Consider the following 20539-nt stretch of genomic DNA (forward strand, 5'->3'; position numbering starts at 1 on the left):
CAGTGCTACAGTGGATTAAAGCTCAGGAGAAGGTCGTGGGTTGAGACGCTGACCGGGGCCTTTCTGTGTGGAGTTTGCATGTTCTCGCTGTGTGTCCATGACTTTCCTCCAGGTCACTTTTTTTGTCCCACAGCCTAAAACATGCACGTGAGGGTGACTGGTGACCGTGAACTGCCCCTGAGTGTGAATCTGAGTGTGTGGCTGTCTGTCTCTGCGTTTGAACCCGAAGTGTTGGACCTGGAACGCACTGTGACAGAGGTGAAACAGCGCCCTCTGCTGGTGCCTCCTGCTGCTCTCGCAGTGCGCTCCTCATCCGCAGCTCGGGTTAAAAACTCTTCGCAGCTTCAGTCCTCCGCTTTCTGTGTTTTAATGAGGGATTTGAACACACCGAAAGTGATGCTTCGGTGATTTGGAGGTCTGTAGTTCATTGGACATCAGCCTGACTCTGATTTCATGGGTTGAGTAAATTTCTCTTTGGAAAGTTTTAGAGTTTTGGTATTAATGACAGTTTTATTCAACCACAGACCTGCGACTGGATCGGACCATGGACAGACTCAGACTACTGATCGGATTATTTCCTTCAGCTGTTAAAGACCACAGTAAAATCCTCTTCCATAGCTTCTCACGTCTTCATTCGCAATGTAAAATATACAAACAATACATTTTGGTTCATTTGAATGCTTTAATTGAAAGTCTTGATTCGATTTTGTTCATTTTTATCCCACTAGTCCAAAAAAACGCTCCCCTTTTTGGGACTACGTATCCCATGATGCAACCGTGCGTCATGACGTCATCTTCCCGCTTCTCCCTCCGTCGCTGTTGGGTCCAGGCTGCAGATTTGAGTCTTTTCGGTGTTTTATTTTTTTTTTATTGCAGCTGAAGGACACTCAGAGCGGCCAGGATGGGTCCCGTCGAGGTGAAATAATCCCACGACACACACACACACACACACACACACACACACACACACACACACACCGCTGAAGGATTGTTCTAGAGAAATGCTCGCCTTCATTCAGTGCACTAACCTTTGTTTTCATACAGTCTTGATTTCTTTTACGGGCTGTAATTCAGCTTATTCTAAAGCAGACGGATCTGTTTACTACAGCTTGTTGGACTGTGCTGTTTAATCACACTCACTCGTGCGCTACGTGTGTGTTAAAGTGTGTACTTTGTGTGTTTTCACTCAGCAGTTTTGTAGCAGCTTTGTCTCGAGAGAGTTCATTTAAAGTTAAGCTAAATGAAAAAGACAATAAGATTGAACATTTTGGTCCTTCTCCATATTGATACACACGAGGTGTTTTTGTTTGTCTAAATGTGTGTGTGTGTAGCTCCTCCACATGTCAGTCTTCTCCCAGAGTTTCTCTCCCTGTGGTCGATTCCTGGCTGCTGGAAATAACTACGGAGAGATCGCTCTGTTCAGGTGAGACGAATCAAACACACCCGACAGGCCTCCAGCTGATGGATGTGAAGCTTCAGGTGTGTGTGTGTGTTTGTTTTTGTTTCAGTCTGTCTGCAGCTCTGAGTCCAGACGCCTCCCCTCTCAACCAGAAACCAGTTCTGACCTTCACAGGTGACTTTTGTTTTCAGTTCTTCTGCAGGTTTTTGATGTTTCGTGTAACCAGTGCTTACATCCTGTGTGTGTGTGTGTGTGTTTTTCAGCTCACGAGGGTCCGGTGTTTTCTCTGCTGTCCACCGACTCTCAGCTGCTGAGCGCAGGAAACGGGGAGATCAGCTGCTGGAGCTGGAACGAGCTCACCAAGAAGGTCTGTTCAAGCTCTGGGATCTCAAACACTGAATGAGCCGACCTGTGACCCTCCCCCACCGCCTCCTGACCTCTGACCTCTGACCTCCTCTCCCCTCAGAACGTCAAACCTCTGTGGACCAAAAGACCAAACTACAGGTGAGAGACGGGCTCCGGATTCCCGCTGCAGGTCAGCTGCCTGCTCACTCTGACATCCTTTCCCTCTGTGTGCAGGTCCAGTTTAGAGATCCCAGAGATCAACTCCATGGCCATCAACCCCAGAGTGAGAAACACACACACTCACACACACATTCACATGCACACACACAGAGTGACACTGTTCTGTGTTTGTCAGGACAACAGTCTGGTGGTTGGAGGAGGAGACAACAACATTCACATCCTGGACCTGGAACACGGAGTCTTCAAGGTGTGTGTTCAGCGTTGGCAGTGTTACGTTGTGGTGTGTGTTCCTATGGTAACGGTGTGTGTGTTTGCAGTCGGTCCTTCAGGGTCACACGGATTACATCCACTGTGTGAGCGTCAGAGAGAGGGAGGGGGAGATCCTGTCCGGGGGGGAGGACGGCGCTGTGAGGATCTGGGGTGAGTTACAGCCGCTTCACCGGGGGGGGGGGGGGGGAGACGGACGGTGAGGATGAGGATGGTGATGAAGGTGACGATGTGTTCACAGACTGCAGGACGAACCGGACTGCCCACTGCATCGAAGTCTACAAGTACGAGGTGAGAAAACCTGCAGCTGGGAGGACGGAGAGTTCACATCAGCTGAAACGGTGTGTGTGTGTTTCTCAGATGTGTGCACGGCCTCAGTTCGGCAAATGGATCAGCTGTCTGACCACCGATTCCGATTGGATGGTGAGAAAAACCACACATGGTGTATTCATGGTACAGAAGAGATGCTGAGTTTTGCCCCCCCCACCCCGTCCGTCCAGCTGTGCGGCGGGGGTCCGTCTCTGTCACTGTGGCACCTGCGCTCTCTGTCTCCCACCTCCGTCTTCCCCCTGAGGGGCTGTCAGCGGCAGGCCGCCTTCTACCAGGACATGGTGAGGCCCGCGGCGCTACGCCTTCGCCGACCGCTCCGTTTCTCTTCGGGCCTGACGCGTTCGCTTGCTGCTCCGTAGATCCTGGCGGTGGGCGACGGGGCGTTCGTGTCCCACTGCCTGCTGGGCGGAGAGGTCAAGAGTCGGATCCCCTGCACTCCTCCGAGCCTCAACACGCTGCAGCTCAACACCAACAGCTCCGAGCACCGGGTGAGGCCCTGAACGCCGCACGCGCCCAGTCATTTAGCCGTAATGAACGCCTCGGCGCCAGTAAAACCAGAGTTTTATTAACAGTTGAATACAAACGTTTTCCTTTGTTTCAGTGCAGAGAGCGACGGATACAGCCTCTATTAAAAAACCTAAACAAGAAAAGTAGTTTCAGCATTTCGCCATTTTTACAACACGAGGAATTCGAGTGACTGAGGCCCCGTTTGCATGATGTTTCAAGTGAAAAGGCGCCATTCGTTTCAGAAAAAATGTTTAATAGTGAAAACATTGCAGGAGCAGTTTCGCAGAAGTTGCTTTTTCAGATAAACGAACACCCAAAAGTTTTGTTTTCACCTGAAAACGTCGTGTGAACGGGGCTCTATTCCTCCACGCCTGATTTGGCCCTCGATCCTTATGTTTGAAACCCATGCTTTAGAGGAAAGTTCTTCATGTGGTTTTCTTTTTTTTGCATGCATTGATCGGCAATGTTTTCATCCTGAAACTGAAAAAGACGCTCGCTCCAGAAAAGTCGTGGCTCACCACAAACGTGTCGGATGTCCTGCGATCAGACATTCCAGGGAGCAGAAGCATCAGTGTTTGATAGGAACGGGGGGTGTGTGTGTGTGTGGGTTTCAGGTGCTGACGGTGGGCGGCGGCAGCAGTCACATCGACGTGTTCACCAACGTGTCCTACAAAGCTTTCTCCCTCAGTTTCTGAAGACAACCTCAATAAAAAATTTTTTATACCTTAACCGCCTCGCTGCTCTGAGTGTAAACGGACGAGGAGTTCGGGGGTTCAGGCTTCGTCTCCGGCTGAGACGAACGGGCTGAGCGCTGGAAAACAGCCAGTCAATACTTTTTGTTGTTGTCATGGAAACAGGAACCGGAGCAGCCGGACGCCGCGTGCTGGGAGGAAACATGCCGAGTCTGGGGGGGCGGGGCCGTGCGGGGTGGGCGGGGCTTCAGGTGGCGGACAGACAGGCCTGCCGGACGCTCTGGGCCCAGGCGTGCAGCAGCTCCGTCACCGAGTGTTTGTCGGGGAGCTGCAGCAATTTGGACGTCATGTTTCTGTGGACCGACTGCAGGAAGGAGTTCGCTCCTGGAAGGTGGGAAATAAAGCTCGGGTGACTCAAGTGCATGTGGGGTTTGAACTTGGGGGCCTCATGTGGAGACTGGCGGCGGCTCTCACCGTACAGCTCGCCGTCGTCGGCCCAGAACGGACTCTGGAGCGGATAGTCGGCGGGAACGCTGAGCTGCAGCGGCGGGACGCTCGGCAGGTTCTTGTCATCTGAAAGAGGACGGAGACGAGCGTGACTGTCTGCCCGCGGCGGGCGGAGCTGCTGCGATGCGGCGCGGCGCCCGGCGCTCACCCAGCCGGCACACCAGGTGCACCGTGCCGTTGTTGGAGCAGAAGGACGGGTCCAGGTTGACCAGGAACTTGACGTCGAGCCGGGCGACCTCGCCCTGCAGGATGTTGGGGATGGTCTGCCGCTCGTCGTCCTCGTGCTTCCTCTTCCTGCCCGACACGTTGGGACCCCTGCGGACGGCGACACGGTGAGAAACGGCGCCGTGTGGCGCTCCGACTGACCTTGACGGGGAGGGGGTGGGGCGACCTACAGGATGGGCGGGCCGTGGATGGCGCTCATTGCCGGCGCGAAGGTCCGGTACAGCGAGTGGTTGAAGACCGGCGAGCGGATGTTTGCCATGACGGCGTCCAGCAGCGGCTGGCAGAGGTACTGCTGCTTGGGGACCGGGGGAGGCGGCGGCGTGGGCTGCACGGGTGGAGAAGGGAATGAGGCTGGGGTCAGAGGTCACAGGGTGGAGCTGGCCCGCTGACGCTAGCTGTAGAGCTAATTTAAGAGTTTAAAAACAGGAGTTACCACGGCCATGTCGTTCTTCAACTTCTCTAAGGCAATCTCGCATTTCTGTAGCGTCTTCAGGGGACACCTGCAGGACACACACACACACACACAATGAACCAGTCATTTAAAAAGTAAAGGCCGTCAGAGAGTGTGGGTGTGTGTGTGTGTGTGTGTGTGTTACCTGGTGGTTGGATCTGTCAGGATGTTCAGTAAACTCTTCATCTTGCTCAGGTCCTTCTTTCTGTCTGAAAATACACAAAAACAAATCGTGGATTCAGTGAATCACTCTCTCTCTGTACTTATTTCCTCTCTTTGAACTCGGCTGAAGTTCCACATCTCGACATTTACTGGTTTCTCTCTTCACGTCGCGGCTGAAGAGTCGCTTTGAATGAGGCCTTTGTTCAACCGTCAAGGCCGACGCATACTCCACAAGAACAGAGTTCGGCCAGGAGGGGGTGCGAGAACAAAATGACGTCATTTTCTTCTCGCACCTCCTCCTGCGCCCTCGTCCTGTAAACTTTCTTAGGCTGGGTGATCGAGAAGTCTTCTGTCATTGGTCAGATTTTCCTGCTTCTTCTACTTGACACACCATTTAACGCCAAAGTGGAGCCGACTGAAGAGACCGTGCTTTATTAAGTGGAGCAGAAATCTGATCACTTTTCCAACAACGGCTCATAAAGTCAACTGAATTCATCTATAGAATTATTTAACTGTCCAGGGATATATTCACATGACTTTTACCTCTTTCTGTTCAACAAAATGTTGAACTGTTCAATGGACAACCGCCTCATTTGGTTATTTATGCACTGAAAATGATTCTGGACTCAGATCACGGTGGCTGCTGGTTCCTCCACCTTCTACACTGCCAGGAAGCGGGAGCAGCGGTGCAGGTGGAGCTGGTGGATGTATCTGGTGGGTGGTGCAGTAGCTGCATATGTACAGATCATGATAAAATCACTTTCAAAGCCTTGACCATTAATTAAAGAGCTTCTCCTTCAGTGTGAGACTGGATCTAGAGACGGACCAATAAAACACAAGGTGTCTTAATGCCTGATGATTTGATGGTCAAAGCAGGAGAAAAAAAACCATCAAGAAACTGAAATATACTCAAAATTATTTTTATAATAATGTAAAAATTGAATACATATTATTTATAGACTGGAATGTGCATAAAAAACACAAATGAGTTTTTAATTTGGAAGAATTCATTAAAAAAATATTATAAACACAATAAATGAGTAGAAATTAATATTGGTGGAGCAGCGCATATCTGTATCAGTCTGCTATTGTAACAAGTGTGGCTCCTCGACAAAAATAATTTAGACAGTAATTAATTAAGTTTTTTTTTGAGGGGGTATTACTGGCTAAGTAGAGGAAAATTGAAATATTTAATAATGAAAGAACAACAGAGAAACTGATGAAGCTCTTACGATTAAATCCGCACTTCTCTGTTTACCATCCAACAACCTGCCTTGTCTCGAGCCATGAAAAAATAAACTTTTACAGCTTTTGCAGAACAAAAATGGGCTTATTTCTATTTACTTTATGCACAGAAAAGAGATTAATTGATCACCAATACCTGAATGAGGACAGGTGAAGTGGTGAATTCTGCTGAATCGGGAGACTGGACTCCTCTTTCCTTCATCTGCTCATGGAAGGCAGCTTCAAAAACTAATAACCAAGTCTTCCATAAAAACGCCATTGTTACACTATCCAGCCATGTAGAGTTGCTGGAAAAAGTTGCTGGAGAAGCGGCGCCAGCACTGAGGGGGGCGTGGCCTCGGAGTTCTCGCTTCGGCTGGAGTATGAAATGTCAGCCGGCAGCCGAACTGTCTTCGGCTTCAGATTAAACCCCTCATTGCTGCTGCTGATTTAGTGGCTCCTGCGCAGAAAAACTGAGCGGCTGCAGCTGCAGCGAGCATCGGTAGGAAAGCTTTCCCTGTTGGGACGGATTTGAAATCCTGCTGTCGGCCGCGAGACGAGCGGCTCGGTGGGAACCAGGATCTCACCTTCGTTCTTGTCGATCTTGTTGATCATCCGTCGCAGCGGCTCGATGTACTTGGACAGCTGCTTCAGCTTCTCCATGTACTGCTGGTCCTCCAGAGAGGAGGCTCCGGCCGGACTCATCACCGAGCTGGGGTTTCCTGGGGGGGCGGGGCCACAGAGGTCAAACAGGGGTTAATTCAAGCAGATATAAAGTAGTTTGTGCTGTGGTAATGAAGTGTCACTGGATCACTGTAGTGCTGGCTCTGTGGGAGGAAGATGCTCTACAATCTGGACGAAAACACCAAGGCACTGACAGCTCCTAAAAATCGAGGCGAAGAAAATCCCTGGGGGGTCACCTGGGGTGTTGAGCGGTCCGGGGGAGGGCACGCCGTAGTTCTGTGGGGTTCTGGAGGTGGCCGGACTCGGGGAGGGCTGAGGGGAGGGGCTGGGCTGGAAGCCTCCCGGCGACGGCGTGGGGCCGGAGCTGCAGAGAGGAGGCGCAGGGCGGTGAGACGAGGCGCAGCAGGAGGGAGGGGTGGCGGCGGCGGCGGCGGGGCGGAGTCTCACCTGGCCGAGTTGGGCTGAGAGGTGGGGGGCTGCGGCGACGGCTGCGGCGGAGGGGGCATGGACTGCGGCGTCTGCACCTGGACCGGCGAGGGCGAGGACATCATGGTGTGCTGCTGCTGCACCTGCAGGGCCGAAGGGACGGAGACACAGGGACAGCAGAGAGGACGGCGGCTTAGATGATGGAATTCTCTGTGGTACTGAGGTCAGTCACTGTGTTCAAGGCCAAGAAAAGCTTCAATGCTAACTCCTTTAGCTTCCTGACTCTGACTGAAGGCACCTTGACGTGGCTGGAATCCTGTCCACCACTAGTGGGCGCTACAGAGCCGAGTACCTGCTGGGTCATGGTCTGGGCTCCCGCTGCGGCAGCGCTGTTCGGAGGGATGGACGAGTTGAGAGGCGCTCGAGGAAGCCGTGCAGGAATCTGCATCCCGGGACGAACCAGCTGCAGAGGGACGGAGACAGACGGAGGTGAGGACACACCTGTCCCGCAACACCTGGGAGAATCCACTTGAACAGCTCCGACTACACAACATCACCGCGAGTCACTGCTCGAGCCCGTTGATCGGAGGTGCACGCTCACCTGACCGGGTACGGCGGCTGCGTTGAGCTGCGCCTGAGCCGCCGCCTGCTGGGCCTGCTGCTGGTGCAAGGCTGCACGGGCCTGCTTTCACACACACAGAAACACACAACACTTGATTATCAAGCTCATCTGTGTTTTTACTGTTAAATTAAATTTACTGTTAAATCAGCAGTTGACGTCCAAAATAAGCTTGACAATAAATACTGAGATGTGTTTTCATCACATGTGTAAGTTGGTATGTATCCAGGGAGCTTTCAGTTATGTTACAAACAGTAATACCACTGATGACCTGTGGGGGCAGTGTTGAGCAGTGTAGCTCATGTACGACCAGAGAAAGGAGCAAAGAAGAACACAGTCTTTCCTTCGAGGGATGCAAATAAAAATGTAAAACATTCCTCAACAAAGAGGTAGCTTTGAAACTTCTTCACCAGCAAAGTTAGAAACGTTCCGTACCTGAAGAGGGCAGCAAACGTTCCTGTGCAGAACCTTTGATTTGGAGCTAAAAGGAAAATATCATACAGAAGTGGGAAGCAGCCTCACCTGGAAGGCCTGCATCTTCAGCTGCTGCTGCTGCTGCTGGCTCAGGGAGTTGATGGGGACGTGCTGAGTGTTAATCTGTCCAGCCAGAGACTGAGGGACCATGCCGGCCGCCTGCTGCTGCTGCTGCTGCTGCTGCTGCTGCTGCTGCTGCTGCTGCTGTGAGTGTGGCGGCATCTGACCGGGCTGAGCCTGGACCTGCTGCTGCTGCTGCTGCACCATGTGGATGGACTGGGCCTGCACCTGAGCCTGAGCCTGAGCCTGAGCCTGTGCTTGAGCTTGAGCTTGAGCCTGTGCTTGAGCTTGAGCTTGAGCCTGTGCCTGAGCCTGCGCCTGCTGCTGGAGCTGCAGCTGCACCATCTGCTGCTGCTGCTGCATGCGCGACTGATGCATCTGCAGAGACACAAACAAGCCACAGCAGTCAGTGCGCTGAAACACACAAGCTCAGAGCAGATCCAGCATCCTAATCCAGGAAACACTGCTGCTGATCACAGACTGGATGAAGGGGTGTGTGTGTGTAGGTGCATTCACATGCATACAGATGTGTTCGGGTGCATGCAGGTTTGTGGAGGTTGTGAAGTGTCCTGAGGCGAGCACCTGGTTCTGCTGCTGCTGGTTCTGCGCCTGCTGCTGCTGGTTCTGGTGCTGCTGCTGCAGCTGCTGGTTCTGGTGGTGCTGCTGCAGCTGCTGCTGCTGCTGCTGCGCCCGGAGCTGCTGCTGCACCTGGAACTGCTGCTGGATGGCGGCGGCATTCTGCTGCTGCTGCATGGCGCTCTGTTGCTGCTGCGCCTGCTGCTGCTGCTGCGCCTGCTGGAACTGTTGGAACTGCATGGACTGCATGGACTGCTGCTGCTGCTGCTGCTGCACCATCTGCTGCATGGGCATCTGCCCCGGGCCTCCGACTGCAGCGAGAGCAAGAGGCAGGTGAGTGCCGGTCAAGACACGCAAACACACGTACACGCGCGCCAAGATGCGCGCACACACACGACGTGCTGAAGCAGAGAAGAAGAGCGGCTCTGATCAGACGCGGCTGGCATCCACCCGACGCTCCGCACATGTGCAAACACGCCACGCCGAGGAAACACTCACGGGCTTGTGGGTTTCCAGCCACCCCTGCCATGGCATGCTGGCCTATCTGCATCGGCCCCATGGCCCCCATGCCCCCCACTGGAGCGCCGGCGGGGCGAGGCCCCATGCCGATGGCGCCCGGGCCCCCTGTCAGGTTAGTCAGGGCATTCATGGGATCTAGCAGAAGGGTAGACAACAGACAACATTACGCAGCTCCGACATGCACAGCAGGTAGAGACAGAACAGACGACAGAGGACGGGAGAGAAAGACCGGGACCGGGACCAGGACCAGAGCTCGCCTTACCTGGACCTCCCAGGGCCTTCTTATCTGTGAGGAGACACGCAGAAACAACTCTGATTACAGCGGGTTCGGGTGTCTGAGAGGAGAACTTCTGAATTAAACATCAGCTTCAGATCAGAGCCACACAACCGACTGGATCAGTTCATCTAACCCGAGCCCCAAACCAGAACTCTGAGTCTGAAAGTCAAAACAAGGCTGGATTTCACATTTCTCTTCAGCTAAGGTCACAAAGTTTCAAAAAGCTTTTTTTTTTTTTTTTTTTTTTTCCTGAAAAATGACTTTATGATAGCAAGTGACAAAAAATGTCACCCATGTGTCAGTCAAATCTTTAAACCAGCTCAAAAATATTTCTCATATTTTATCCCCCATTTTCACTGAACATTTCCATAAAAACTCAGATTCAGAGAGATAATCAGAGGTGAGGAAACTGGCTTCACACAGACTGTAATAAAGCACCAAAATCAATCTTCTCACTTATTATTCAGTTGATGAACAGTATACTGGAATACAGTGGTTTTTAGTGGCATATAATTCAAACTGGCAACTAAAAATCTAAATTGAACGCGATATAAAGCAAACACAAATGTTTTGGAAAAAAAACTGTCTGTGCTGTATTCAAAAGCTCGAAGCAGAAGTTCAGTTTAGCCGACACACACACGATTTCTGTTCTTTCCTCTGAGATGATTGTTTGTGTGATTCATCATCATCTGACGGGTGGACTTTCAAACTTACGGATGTCTCTGAAGTGGATGATGAGTCGAGCCACCAGAGACAAATACTCCTCCTGAAGACGAAACATCAGCACAAAGACAGTCAGAAAGCAGAAAAAGTATTTTTCTAAATCTTCACGTTGACATTCCACTCTTCAGATATGAAGAGTGTTGAAAGTGTTGATTACTGTGACACATTTTGCTCAATATGTCACAGCCCACCTACTAACTGGAGCACATATGAGGGAAAACGTCACTTCCATCCTGGCCTCCCTCCACTGGCTGCACGTGCATTTTAAGTTTCTTTCATTTGTTTTTAAATCTCTGAATGTTGTGGCCTCGCCTCACCTCTCTGAGCTGCTGCACCCCTACGCTCCTGCTCGGTGCCTCAGGTCAGCTGAGGGAAGGACAGAGCTTTTCCCTGTCCACGTCATCTCCAACGAGCGACCGTCAGAAAAAGCCCCTTCCTGTTTCCGAAACTCTTCTCATGACCAATTCTTTACTTCTTGGCTTTTAATCCAACTCAAGCGTCTGCTCCTATGTTTAGTGTCGGCATGTTATTGTTTTACTACTGGAAACTCATGCTTTTAATTTTATGCAGATCCCTTTGTTACAGCGTTGTTCTTAAAGTGCTTCATAAATAAAGCTGAGTTGAGACTCACTCGTCCCGTTTCCATGACAACAATCTGATAGAAACAGTTTGACTCTTCTATTTTCAGAAAAGTGAAGCATTTTATAGCAATCATTAGTGAAACATTGAAGAATCTGCAGTTGTGATGTGAGGCCACTAGATGGAGTAGCTGTAAGACGCAAACATTTTGGCTCCTTTCAGCAGCCATTCTTCATCATATATATCTCAGCATCTGTATGCAAGAAATGAGAGTGGAATCAATGGTAGTAAAATCACACTTCGATTCAATGTGGAATCCTCTGGTGTTAGCGTTGTTGATCTTCTTGCACATGTGCAAAAGTAATATTCAGAGACCCACCCGGCCATTACTGTGAAAACAAGCAACCAAACAACTGACAGGGTCAGTTCATGCATCAAGTTATTGTGTTTTCCTAACATATCAGCCACAAAGAGTCAAACAATTTAAACTGAATGGAACGAGGAAAAGATGGAAGTTGATGGATCCTCAAGGACTCACTCTGGTCTTAGCTTTGATGTAAACATGGTTCTCCATGTCTGTGCTGGACTTGTGCGTGGTATTCGCGGTTCCTGCCTTCCTCATGGCATCGTCTCTATGAGGGGACGGGACACAGACACACACAGCTATTAAAGCAGTAAAACTGGTTTGTACAGATGCACTGGATGCCTTCATCAATGGATGTTACCAGCTATTTGGATCTTTATACAGTAATCATTTCAGTATTTTAACTGAAAGTGATGTGTTGTAAATACAAATACAGTCTTATTAGCAGAAGCACTGATTTATTGATAAGTGTATTTTAATATTACACATGACTGCCCGCATGCTCTGTTGCATATCGAGTAACACTGATGGTTTTCACAACCAGTTGTAATCCATGCCTTATGAAAACTAAATCTCCTCTATTGTTAGATACTTTTTATGTACTATGTGTAACTGTTAGACGACTTTACATTACATTCACCTCCAAAATTGTGTTAATGAAATAATTCTTATGTTTATTAGTTTATTAGGTGCAAGCTGAAAAAGGCGTCTTCCTGACCCTCATTGCGATCGCCACCAAAACAAATAAATGAAAGATGAATCCACTCACGTGACGATATAACAGTGAATTTTAATCTGCGTGTCATTTGAATGGACAGTCAATTTGCCTATTATTATAACATCATTTTTATTTAAACTTTGAGTTCCAACTGGTAGTGACAATAATTTTTATTATCGTGATTTTCTCTTGACTATAGTGGGGATTTCCCAACAGAGTAATGAAGACTGATGTTTCAACAACAGCTAACGGATGAAAGAGCAGCTTTAGCGGCTAATCACGCTAATACCCAAAACAACCATTTCCACGTCTTGTCGGGCAGGAATATAGAGCTGGTCGTTACTTTCCACGCCGTGTTTTATATCGTTGTGTTGGACTTTTGCTCGGCGTGTTTTCCCATTTAGTTTACAGATTTTTAAATCACGGACAAACGCGCCGCTGCTGCTTCTCTCAGCTAGCAGCTAGCTTAGCTTAGCTCCTGAACCCCAGAGAAACGAGTCTAAAAACAGTCAATTAGACGGTTTTTCCTCACATCTGAGCTACGACTTTCTGTCGGAACTGCGGGCTCCTCCAGTCGCTCTCCGGTCCCGGGACCTCCATGGCAGTATTTTGGATTTTATGATGGATTTCCCTTCTCAAACTTTCAATGTTTTCTCTTTCCCTCCGTCCTTCTTCGGCTGCTTGTCGCAACGTAATGACGACTGCGCTGTTTCTGTCTAGGAAAGGTAGCGCCCCCTGCTGGTCGCTCCGGTACTCTGCAGGTGAAAACAATCCGCCCTCTGTTGGCCGCCACGCTGCACTGCAACTGCAAACTGCACTCAAAATTAACTTATGACAACTTTTACACTGTTTCGCCACACAGGATAGAATTTGATGAATAGACCAGGATGCTAAAATATCAGAAGAGTCAGAAAAATGAAGATTAAATACAATGTACGAATTTAAACTGTGACTAATATGGATACAATTTATTGGCAGGTAAATGCAATAAAAAACACTAAGAACGATTTACAGTGTTTGATGGTTACAAGAAGGAAGGATTTTTGTGTCTTTTTTGTGTAGTTTTATATATGTCAATCTGTTGAAGTCTTTTGGAGGCTTCTTTGCAGATTTGCATTAAACGTTTGCTTTCCACTTTTATTTCTTTTTTAAACCATGGACTGTCTCCTGTATGTAATTGTCTCTGTCATTACTTGAATATTAGTGCTATTTTGGAGATTATTGTTCATTTAATGCCTGAAACAGAATGGGACCATTATTATTTTTCTTTTTCTTTTCTTTTTTTAATTTTTATTATTATACGTACGTCTCATTGTGCTGTAAACTTTGGACATGTGTTGTATAAACTGTCTACCTTAGTATATATTTTTTAAAATATTTATCATTTTTCCTTATTTCTCTTTGATATTCATATTTTTGTGTTGTGCATTGTGGAGCTGTTGTGATGAGCTGTGTGCTTTTATCTTCTGTTCGCACTATTTCCACATAAACAAAAATCACATTTTACATCACATCGATAGACTCCTCGTGCAGATTGAGATCTGCATGTTACGTAATGTTGAAAACACCTGCCAATAAAACTACTGAATTCTCGTCTACATTTCCCATAATCCCACGCGCGCAGAGCAGTGGCAACTCCACGTGCTCGGAGATTTAAAGGAGACGCGGAGCGGGAAAGTGTGTCACTGGGGCACGAGGCTCTCTCCGCGGTCCCGTTTTCTGCCGCGTGCGGCCGCAGTAAAAGCCCACGCAGCAGCATCATCATCATCATCATCATCATCCTCATCCTCATGCGCGCGCCCTGTTTGAAAAAATACATACAGAGGCAGCTCGTGCGGCAGACACAGGGACGTCAGCGCGAGCGGAACCAGATTCAGAACAGACAGCAGAACTATGGACTAGAAGTGTTCTTTCTCCCTCCGGTGACTGCAGCTCAACGCGGATCTTTAAACGGCTGCGATGACGACGACCACCACAAACAACAATAACAACAACAACAACAGCAGCACAGGTAAACAGCAGTCGTTGCAGGTGTCCCCCTGTCCCCTGTCCTCACCCCATCACCCCTGATCACACCCGCGCGCCTCCAAATGCCGTTTGATGGACTTTTTTTTTTAAAGTGCGCTCGTGCGTAAAGGGTGGTCGCGCCGTCAGAAGAGGCGTTTGGTGATTTCTCCGTAGATTTCGTTCACTGAATCGTCATGATTGTGTGATTTTTCTTCTTTTTATTTTTTTGTCACAAATATCGGGTTTTGTGTGGGAGAGACAGATAGAAGCGCAACGCGTCAAAACGCACCAGCGCCGCGCGCGAGAGCGCACGCACAACGCCGTGCGTCGCGTGTCCCGCTGCATCAGCGGCGCGTTCGGGAGAATCAAACTATCAGCGCATCCGACCCGGTTCGATCCCTCTGGGCCGATCCGCGCGTGTGTGTGTGTGTGTGTGTGTGTGTGTGTGTGTGTGTGTGTGTGTGTGTGTGTGTGTGTGCGCGCGCGCGCGCTCGCAGTCACGGGGCCGTTCACCGTGAATCCGCCCCGTGTTTCCAGGAAACTGGGTCACGGTGACAGCGGCCGGTCGCTGGGTCGCTCCGTCTCAGGTGGACTCCTCCGCATGTTTTGTATGAGCGCGTGCGCGGGGCGCGCCGACTTGTGTTCGGTGCCTGTGCCGGTTCACATGGTGCAACAAACGGAGCCATGTGCGCTTTGTTTTCAGAGCTGCGCGAGCGCCGATTGGCCGCTGCGGGCACTGAGCTCATTACATAACTCTCCTCCTCCTGCTGCTCCTGCTGCCTCCAGCCTCTCATCATCACACTGATTCATGAATAAACACTCTTGTGGTGTAGAAAGTTTTTGCTCCACGGCTGTGTGGGTGTTGTTGCCATGGCACCAGTCGGCCTGTCCCTGCTGTTTCAGAGATGTCTTTAAAAAAAGAAAAAACAAAAAAAACAACCTTTTTATCAGTGGGCTGCACCGTGAGCGTTGGAGCCGAACAGTTCAGGCCACTTCAGTGAAATGTTAAGAATCACTGCTGATTTGATAGGTTCCTATAGATGTGGGTCTGTAGAGTCTGCTGCACCTGCTGTGAACTGAAAAGTGCAGGTCGTACCTCCAGCCCTCCACCCACAGGACCCACGTAAAGCTGGGGCAGCTGCAGAGCAGCGTCAGGGATGCCTGCTGTGAAGCACGGTGGAGGCACCATCATGCTGTCTCGGGTCTTTTGACCGCTGAAGCAGGTGCCTGTCAGGATGTACTGGAAATATGAGCGGCACTGTAAGAGTTGGATATTAATAGAGGTGTTAAATCATTAATGAGGACTTTAATTCATCTGACAAACGATCAGGGAACGGATGAGGTGTCCTGGTGTAGCTTTATTCAGTGACTCTTTGTTTCCTTTATCACTGGATTTAACTGAACACGACGCCGAGCTGCATCACAAACACAAACTACTGAGAATCCTCAGAGAGAGCGGCGTCTGAGCCGTCAGCTGCAGGTTAGAGCAGGAGGCGTCATTTCCTCATCCTCATGTAAACCTCAGGGGTGTGTGTGTGTGTGTGTGTGTGTGTGTGTGTGTGTGTGTGTGTGTGTGTGGGTGGCTGATGAATGGAGTGAACGTGAGAGCGCATGTGGAGGAGGAGGCATGTGGGGGCGGGGCCTGCCGGAGCCAGTCAGGCGGCTGTGAGCAGGACGCACGTGGCTGGAGGGCGTGACCACGGCGAGCACACGAGCCTCCCGACCGGCTCACCGGAGGAGTGTGTGCGTGTGTGTGTGTGTGTGTGTGTGCGCGCGTCGGGGGGGGCTCCCTGTAGACTGTCAGTCCATATAAACCTGCTCTGTGTGAAGGAATTAAGCAAAATGTGTTTTTACAAAGAGGCACATCAAACCATGAAGGACCTGACCATAAAACCCTCAGAGTACGTGTGTGTGTGTGTGTGTGTGTGTGTGTGTGTGTGTGTGTGTAAGCACACTATAGTATGACAGGACACAAACGTGTGGCTTTGACACGTGCAGACAAGTGGCTGCACCCAGAGGACACACATACACACACACACACACGCAGAACTTGCAGTGGTTGCACATGTTTGCACCTAAAGCCTTCGGGTCTTCTTAAATAGAGCATGGTTGGGGGTGAGGTGCGGGGTGGGGGTGGGGGTGGGGGTGGGGGGGGGGGGGCACTCTGTTCTCAGATTTCCTAGAAAGTCTTTGTGTGTTGAACTCCCACTCCAAGCCCGTCCCCTCCTGTCTGTTACCACAGCAACAGTAACAGACACTTAAAAGCTGCTGATGGTTTGGTTTGAGGAGAATAAACATTTATATTATGTATGTTCACATCAAAGAAAAATCTGATGAATTGGATTCTGTCCTGATGAAGAGATTTAATCCAGGTCGAAACATGCAGAACTTCCAGCAACACAGAGACAACAGTCGAGTTTTGAGAAGAATTGTTCAGAGGAGTGAAGTTCATTTCAGACTGCTGTGGGTTTGAAAGCAGACGCTTTCTGCTTCATGAGGATTCTTTGGTCCTGAAGTGTCTCACGCCGCCTCCTCTCCTCTGTCCTGCAGGAGGCGTGATCTCCTACGTGGGTTCCTGCGGAGGCTCTCCGAACAGAACCAGCCCGGTCTCCATGTACAGCGAGAACTCCAACTCCCAGCCGTGCTTCACCTCCTCTTCCACTCCGCCCTTCCTCAGCAGCAGCAGCAGCAGCAGCAGCAGCAGCTCGGGGTCGGCGGGAGATGACGGCTCCTCCTCTGCCTCCTCCTCGGCGGGAGGCTCTCCCCGCGGGCGGGACGACGGCGGCGGCTCCCTGAGGGCGTCGCCCACCAAGTCGGTGGCCAGCTTGAGCAGTAAGCGTGTGATCGATGGGTCTGACAGATCCAGGTCCAGACGAGCCGGCCGGGTTCTCAGCCCCGGTGTTTGTGTTTCAGAGCTGAGCGGCTTGATGCTGCTGTGTAAAGTGTGCGGAGACGTGGCCTCGGGCTTCCACTACGGAGTCCACGCCTGCGAAGGCTGCAAGGTCAGACCCTCCTCCTCATCGCCCGCCGTCTGTGTGTGTGTGTGTGTGTGTGTGTGGCGGACAGAGGAGGTGTAATGTTTGTGTGTTGTGTGTGTGGTGCGTCTCTCTGCAGGGGTTCTTCCGCCGCAGCATCCAGCAGAACATCCAGTACAAGAAGTGCGTGAAGAACGAGAGCTGCACCATCATGAGGATCAACCGGAACCGCTGCCAGCAGTGCCGCTTCAAGAAGTGTCTGTCGGTGGGCATGAGCCGCGACGGTCAGTACTGCACGCCGCCGCCGCCTCCTCCTCCTCCTCCTCGCCGTGAGGGGAGACGCTGACGCCTCTTCCTCCTGCTCCTCCCACAGCCGTTCGCTTCGGCCGCATCCCGAAGCGGGAGAAGCAGAGGATGTTGGCAGAGATGCAGAGCGCCATGAACAACATGGTGAACGACCAGCTGCAGAGCGACTTCCAGCACGCCAGCCTGTCTTCGTCCTCCTCGCCGCCGTCGTCGTCCCCCTCCTCCTCCTCCCCGTGCCGGGGGGTCACCATCGCTGCGCAGCCTCAGCCCCCGGCGCTCCCCCTCACGCCGTCGTCCCCCTCGCCTCCGGCGCCGGCCTCCTCTTCCTCCCCTCCCCCTCCCCCGCCCACTCTCCTGGCCCCGCCCCTCTGTCAGAGCCCCTCCTCCCTGTCCCCGTCCCCGCCCCCCAGCCCCGGCGTGGACTCCACGATCAGCGCCATCGCCCGCGCTCACCGGGAGACCTTCCTGTACGCCAACGACAAGCTGTCCCCCCCCGCCGAGCAGAACAACCACCACCGCAACGGGGGGGCGGAGCTTCGGAGGCCCAACCACTGCCCCAACGGTTTCCATGCCAACGGCCTTAACACCATCTATCGCCATAACAACAACGTCAGCGCCGAGTGCTACCTGACGTCTGAGCAGCGCAACACCATGCACCATCACCATGGCAACGGGAGGCGGGTCCCGCACCACAGTAATCTGATCGGGGGCATCCGATTGGCCGATCAGGCGGCTCAGGGGCAGAGCTCTGCCGTGAAGAACCACAGGGACATCGTCCTGGTAAGAACCCTCAGTGCACGCTCTGATTGGCTGGGTCATGTTTTGGGGGAGGGGCCTGACAGCGACCGGTCTCCCGTCTCTGCAGGCTTGTCCAATGAACATGCAGCCGCACGCCGACCCGTCCAGGAGCCCGCAGGAGATCTGGGAGGACTTCTCACTCTCCTTCACACCTGCCGTGCGCGAAGTGGTGGAGTTCGCCAAACACATCCCAGGATTCAACACGCTGACGCAGAGCGACCAGGTCACGCTGCTGAAGGCCGGCACCTTCGAGGTACGCCGCCGCGGAGTCCCCGAGCGAACCGGGCTGGACAGGAAACCCCAGATCTGACCGGCGGCTCCCTCTGTCCTCACAGGTCCTGATGGTTCGCTTCGCGTCTCTGTTCAACGTCAAAGAGCAAACGGTGACCTTCATCTCGGGCGCCACCTACGGCCTGCAGGAGCTGCGAGCGATGGGCATGAGCCAGCTGCTGGGCGCCATGTTCGACTTCAGCCACAAGCTGGCGGCCCTGGAGCTGAACGCCGACGAGCTGAGCCTTTTCACCGCCGTGGTGCTGGTTTCTGCAGGTACGACGTTTAAACGCCTCCCTTCATCAGCGCGTTACGCACCGCCCCGTTAACGCTCTTCATCCTCCTCTGTGTGTCAGACCGCTCGGGCATCGAGGATGTGGCGTCCGTGGAGAGCCTTCAGGAGAACCTGATCCGAACTCTGCGCCTGTTGGTCAACAAGTCGGCCGTCGCCCCCGGCAACAACCACGGCGGCGTGGACTCGCCGCGCTTCACCAAGCTGCTGCTGAAGCTGGCCGACCTGCGGACGCTCAACAACATGCACTCCGAGAAGCTGCTGTCCTTCCGTATCGATGCCTGAATGAGCGCAGCGGTCAGCTCCGCCTGCTCGGGTCCAGTTTCACGTTTCCGTTACGTGAAATCTTCATGAACGACTCAGAGACTTCAAAACGTGAACGCTGACGGTGAAGAAAGCAGGATTCACCATAAATCTCTTCCAGGAGGATGAACCACGTCCGCAACTTCCACACCAACTAACCCGAACAGCACCAGCCAATCAGAGACGCGGCAGCGGCTCCGCCCACCGGCGAAGGGGCAAAGAGCGGCTGCTGTGATCCAGATGTTTGTACAGATGATGTAAATATTATTCAGACTTTAGACAAAGTGTACGAAGTGAATCCAGCGGTATTTTAATCTGTGTGCTCTGTTGTAAAGACTGTAAAGACGATATAAATGTATAAATATATAAATATGCAGAGATGAATTCACCTGTCTGTGCTTTTTTGCTGAGGTGCAGGAACAACTGCTTCGTTTGTCATTTTATTCTTTAGAGCTGAGACACAAATGACGAAAAAAAAAGTCACAAGCTGAGGCTGGAGGCTCAGTGAGCCTGAAAGCTAAAGGAGAAAACCTTGAAGTTCAGTGAGTTCAGTCACAAATGAAGTTATTCGTTTAAAACTTGATTTTAAAAAACAGGGGTTACACAGAACTTGATTTATTTGTTCAGCAAGTGATTGATGTTCTTATATTTGGAGGTTGCATTTTGATTTTCTGTGGAGACAAGGAATTATTTCAGTGAGTTCATCTGGCTCCACTGAGACTGTCCCTACATGAACTGTGTTATCCTGAGATACGTGTTATATAACATAAAGCTCTCTGCAGACTGAGGTGCTGCTCTTTGAATGTATTAAACTCACAGTGAGGCCGCTCTGAGGACACTCCCAGTATCATGTAAGTATCTTTAAGCTGAGGGGAAGAAGTGGGTCGACCTGAGGCCGCATGACAAAACTTCTCCTCTCTGCGCTCTGATTGGCCGCTTTCCACGTGACGTCACCGTGACAGCTGGCCAATGAGGACCCAGGAGGCGGAGCGTCGAGCGGTGTCCCAGTTTGAATGGGAGATGGCTTTTTACATAATGACTGTAAATACAGAACACACGCGCACAAGTTGTAGTAGCGGCGCGTGTGTTTTTAACTGAGTCTCTCTCTCTCTCTCTCTCTCGCTCTCTCTCTCTCTCTCTCTGTGTGTGTGTGTGTGTGTGTGTGTGTGTGTGTGTGTGTGTGTGTGTGAAGTAAATGTCAATATTGTGAATATAAAGACTTATATTCTTGTGAAATGTGGTGGAGTGGATCTCTGGAGTGACTTTAAATCTAAATACTG

General features: G+C 51.1%; 3 protein-coding genes across 5 annotated transcripts; 2 read left to right on the forward strand and 1 right to left on the reverse strand.

Annotated features, from left to right (window-relative positions):
• Nucleotides 1–792: 792 nt before the first annotated feature.
• thoc6 (THO complex 6) lies at nucleotides 793–3753 on the forward strand. Its single transcript, XM_030089004.1, has 13 exons — nucleotides 793–916; nucleotides 1332–1423; nucleotides 1509–1573; nucleotides 1663–1766; nucleotides 1866–1903; nucleotides 1979–2027; nucleotides 2100–2171; nucleotides 2242–2344; nucleotides 2433–2482; nucleotides 2552–2614; nucleotides 2692–2802; nucleotides 2881–3009; nucleotides 3643–3753. Exons 1-13 carry the CDS (start codon nucleotides 902–904, stop codon nucleotides 3721–3723), a joined length of 972 nt encoding a protein of 323 aa, XP_029944864.1. The 5' UTR covers nucleotides 793–901; the 3' UTR covers nucleotides 3724–3753.
• med15 (mediator complex subunit 15) lies at nucleotides 3071–12985 on the reverse strand. Of its 3 annotated transcripts, none has more exons than XM_030088959.1 (18): nucleotides 12841–12985; nucleotides 11765–11858; nucleotides 10639–10690; nucleotides 9910–9933; nucleotides 9627–9782; nucleotides 9135–9439; nucleotides 8541–8930; nucleotides 8001–8081; nucleotides 7752–7862; nucleotides 7421–7542; nucleotides 7210–7337; nucleotides 6877–7011; nucleotides 5049–5112; nucleotides 4886–4952; nucleotides 4623–4777; nucleotides 4376–4542; nucleotides 4195–4293; nucleotides 3071–4104 (listed from the first exon to the last, which is right to left on the reverse strand). In XM_030088959.1, the coding sequence occupies exons 1-18, from the start codon at nucleotides 12906–12908 to the stop codon at nucleotides 3968–3970; spliced, it is 2355 nt and encodes a 784-aa protein (XP_029944819.1). In that variant the 5' UTR covers nucleotides 12909–12985; the 3' UTR covers nucleotides 3071–3967. The 3 variants fall into 3 exon arrangements, with proteins under 3 accessions (XP_029944819.1, XP_029944818.1, XP_029944820.1); XM_030088958.1 differs by having other exon boundaries at nucleotides 8001–8084; XM_030088960.1 differs by lacking the exon at nucleotides 9627–9782 and having other exon boundaries at nucleotides 8001–8084.
• Nucleotides 12986–14019: 1034 nt separating this feature from the next.
• Nucleotides 14020–19637, forward strand: nr1d1 (nuclear receptor subfamily 1, group d, member 1). Its single transcript, XM_030088964.1, has 8 exons — nucleotides 14020–14319; nucleotides 16866–17147; nucleotides 17229–17317; nucleotides 17430–17574; nucleotides 17664–18376; nucleotides 18462–18647; nucleotides 18730–18940; nucleotides 19021–19637. The coding sequence occupies exons 1-8, from the start codon at nucleotides 14268–14270 to the stop codon at nucleotides 19239–19241; spliced, it is 1899 nt and encodes a 632-aa protein (XP_029944824.1). The 5' UTR covers nucleotides 14020–14267; the 3' UTR covers nucleotides 19242–19637.
• The last annotated feature ends 902 nt before the right edge of the window (nucleotides 19638–20539 follow it).

This window comes from Salarias fasciatus, chromosome 4, assembly GCF_902148845.1.
Source record: "Salarias fasciatus chromosome 4, fSalaFa1.1, whole genome shotgun sequence".
In the NCBI taxonomy this organism is placed as follows: domain Eukaryota; kingdom Metazoa; phylum Chordata; class Actinopteri; order Blenniiformes; family Blenniidae; genus Salarias; species Salarias fasciatus.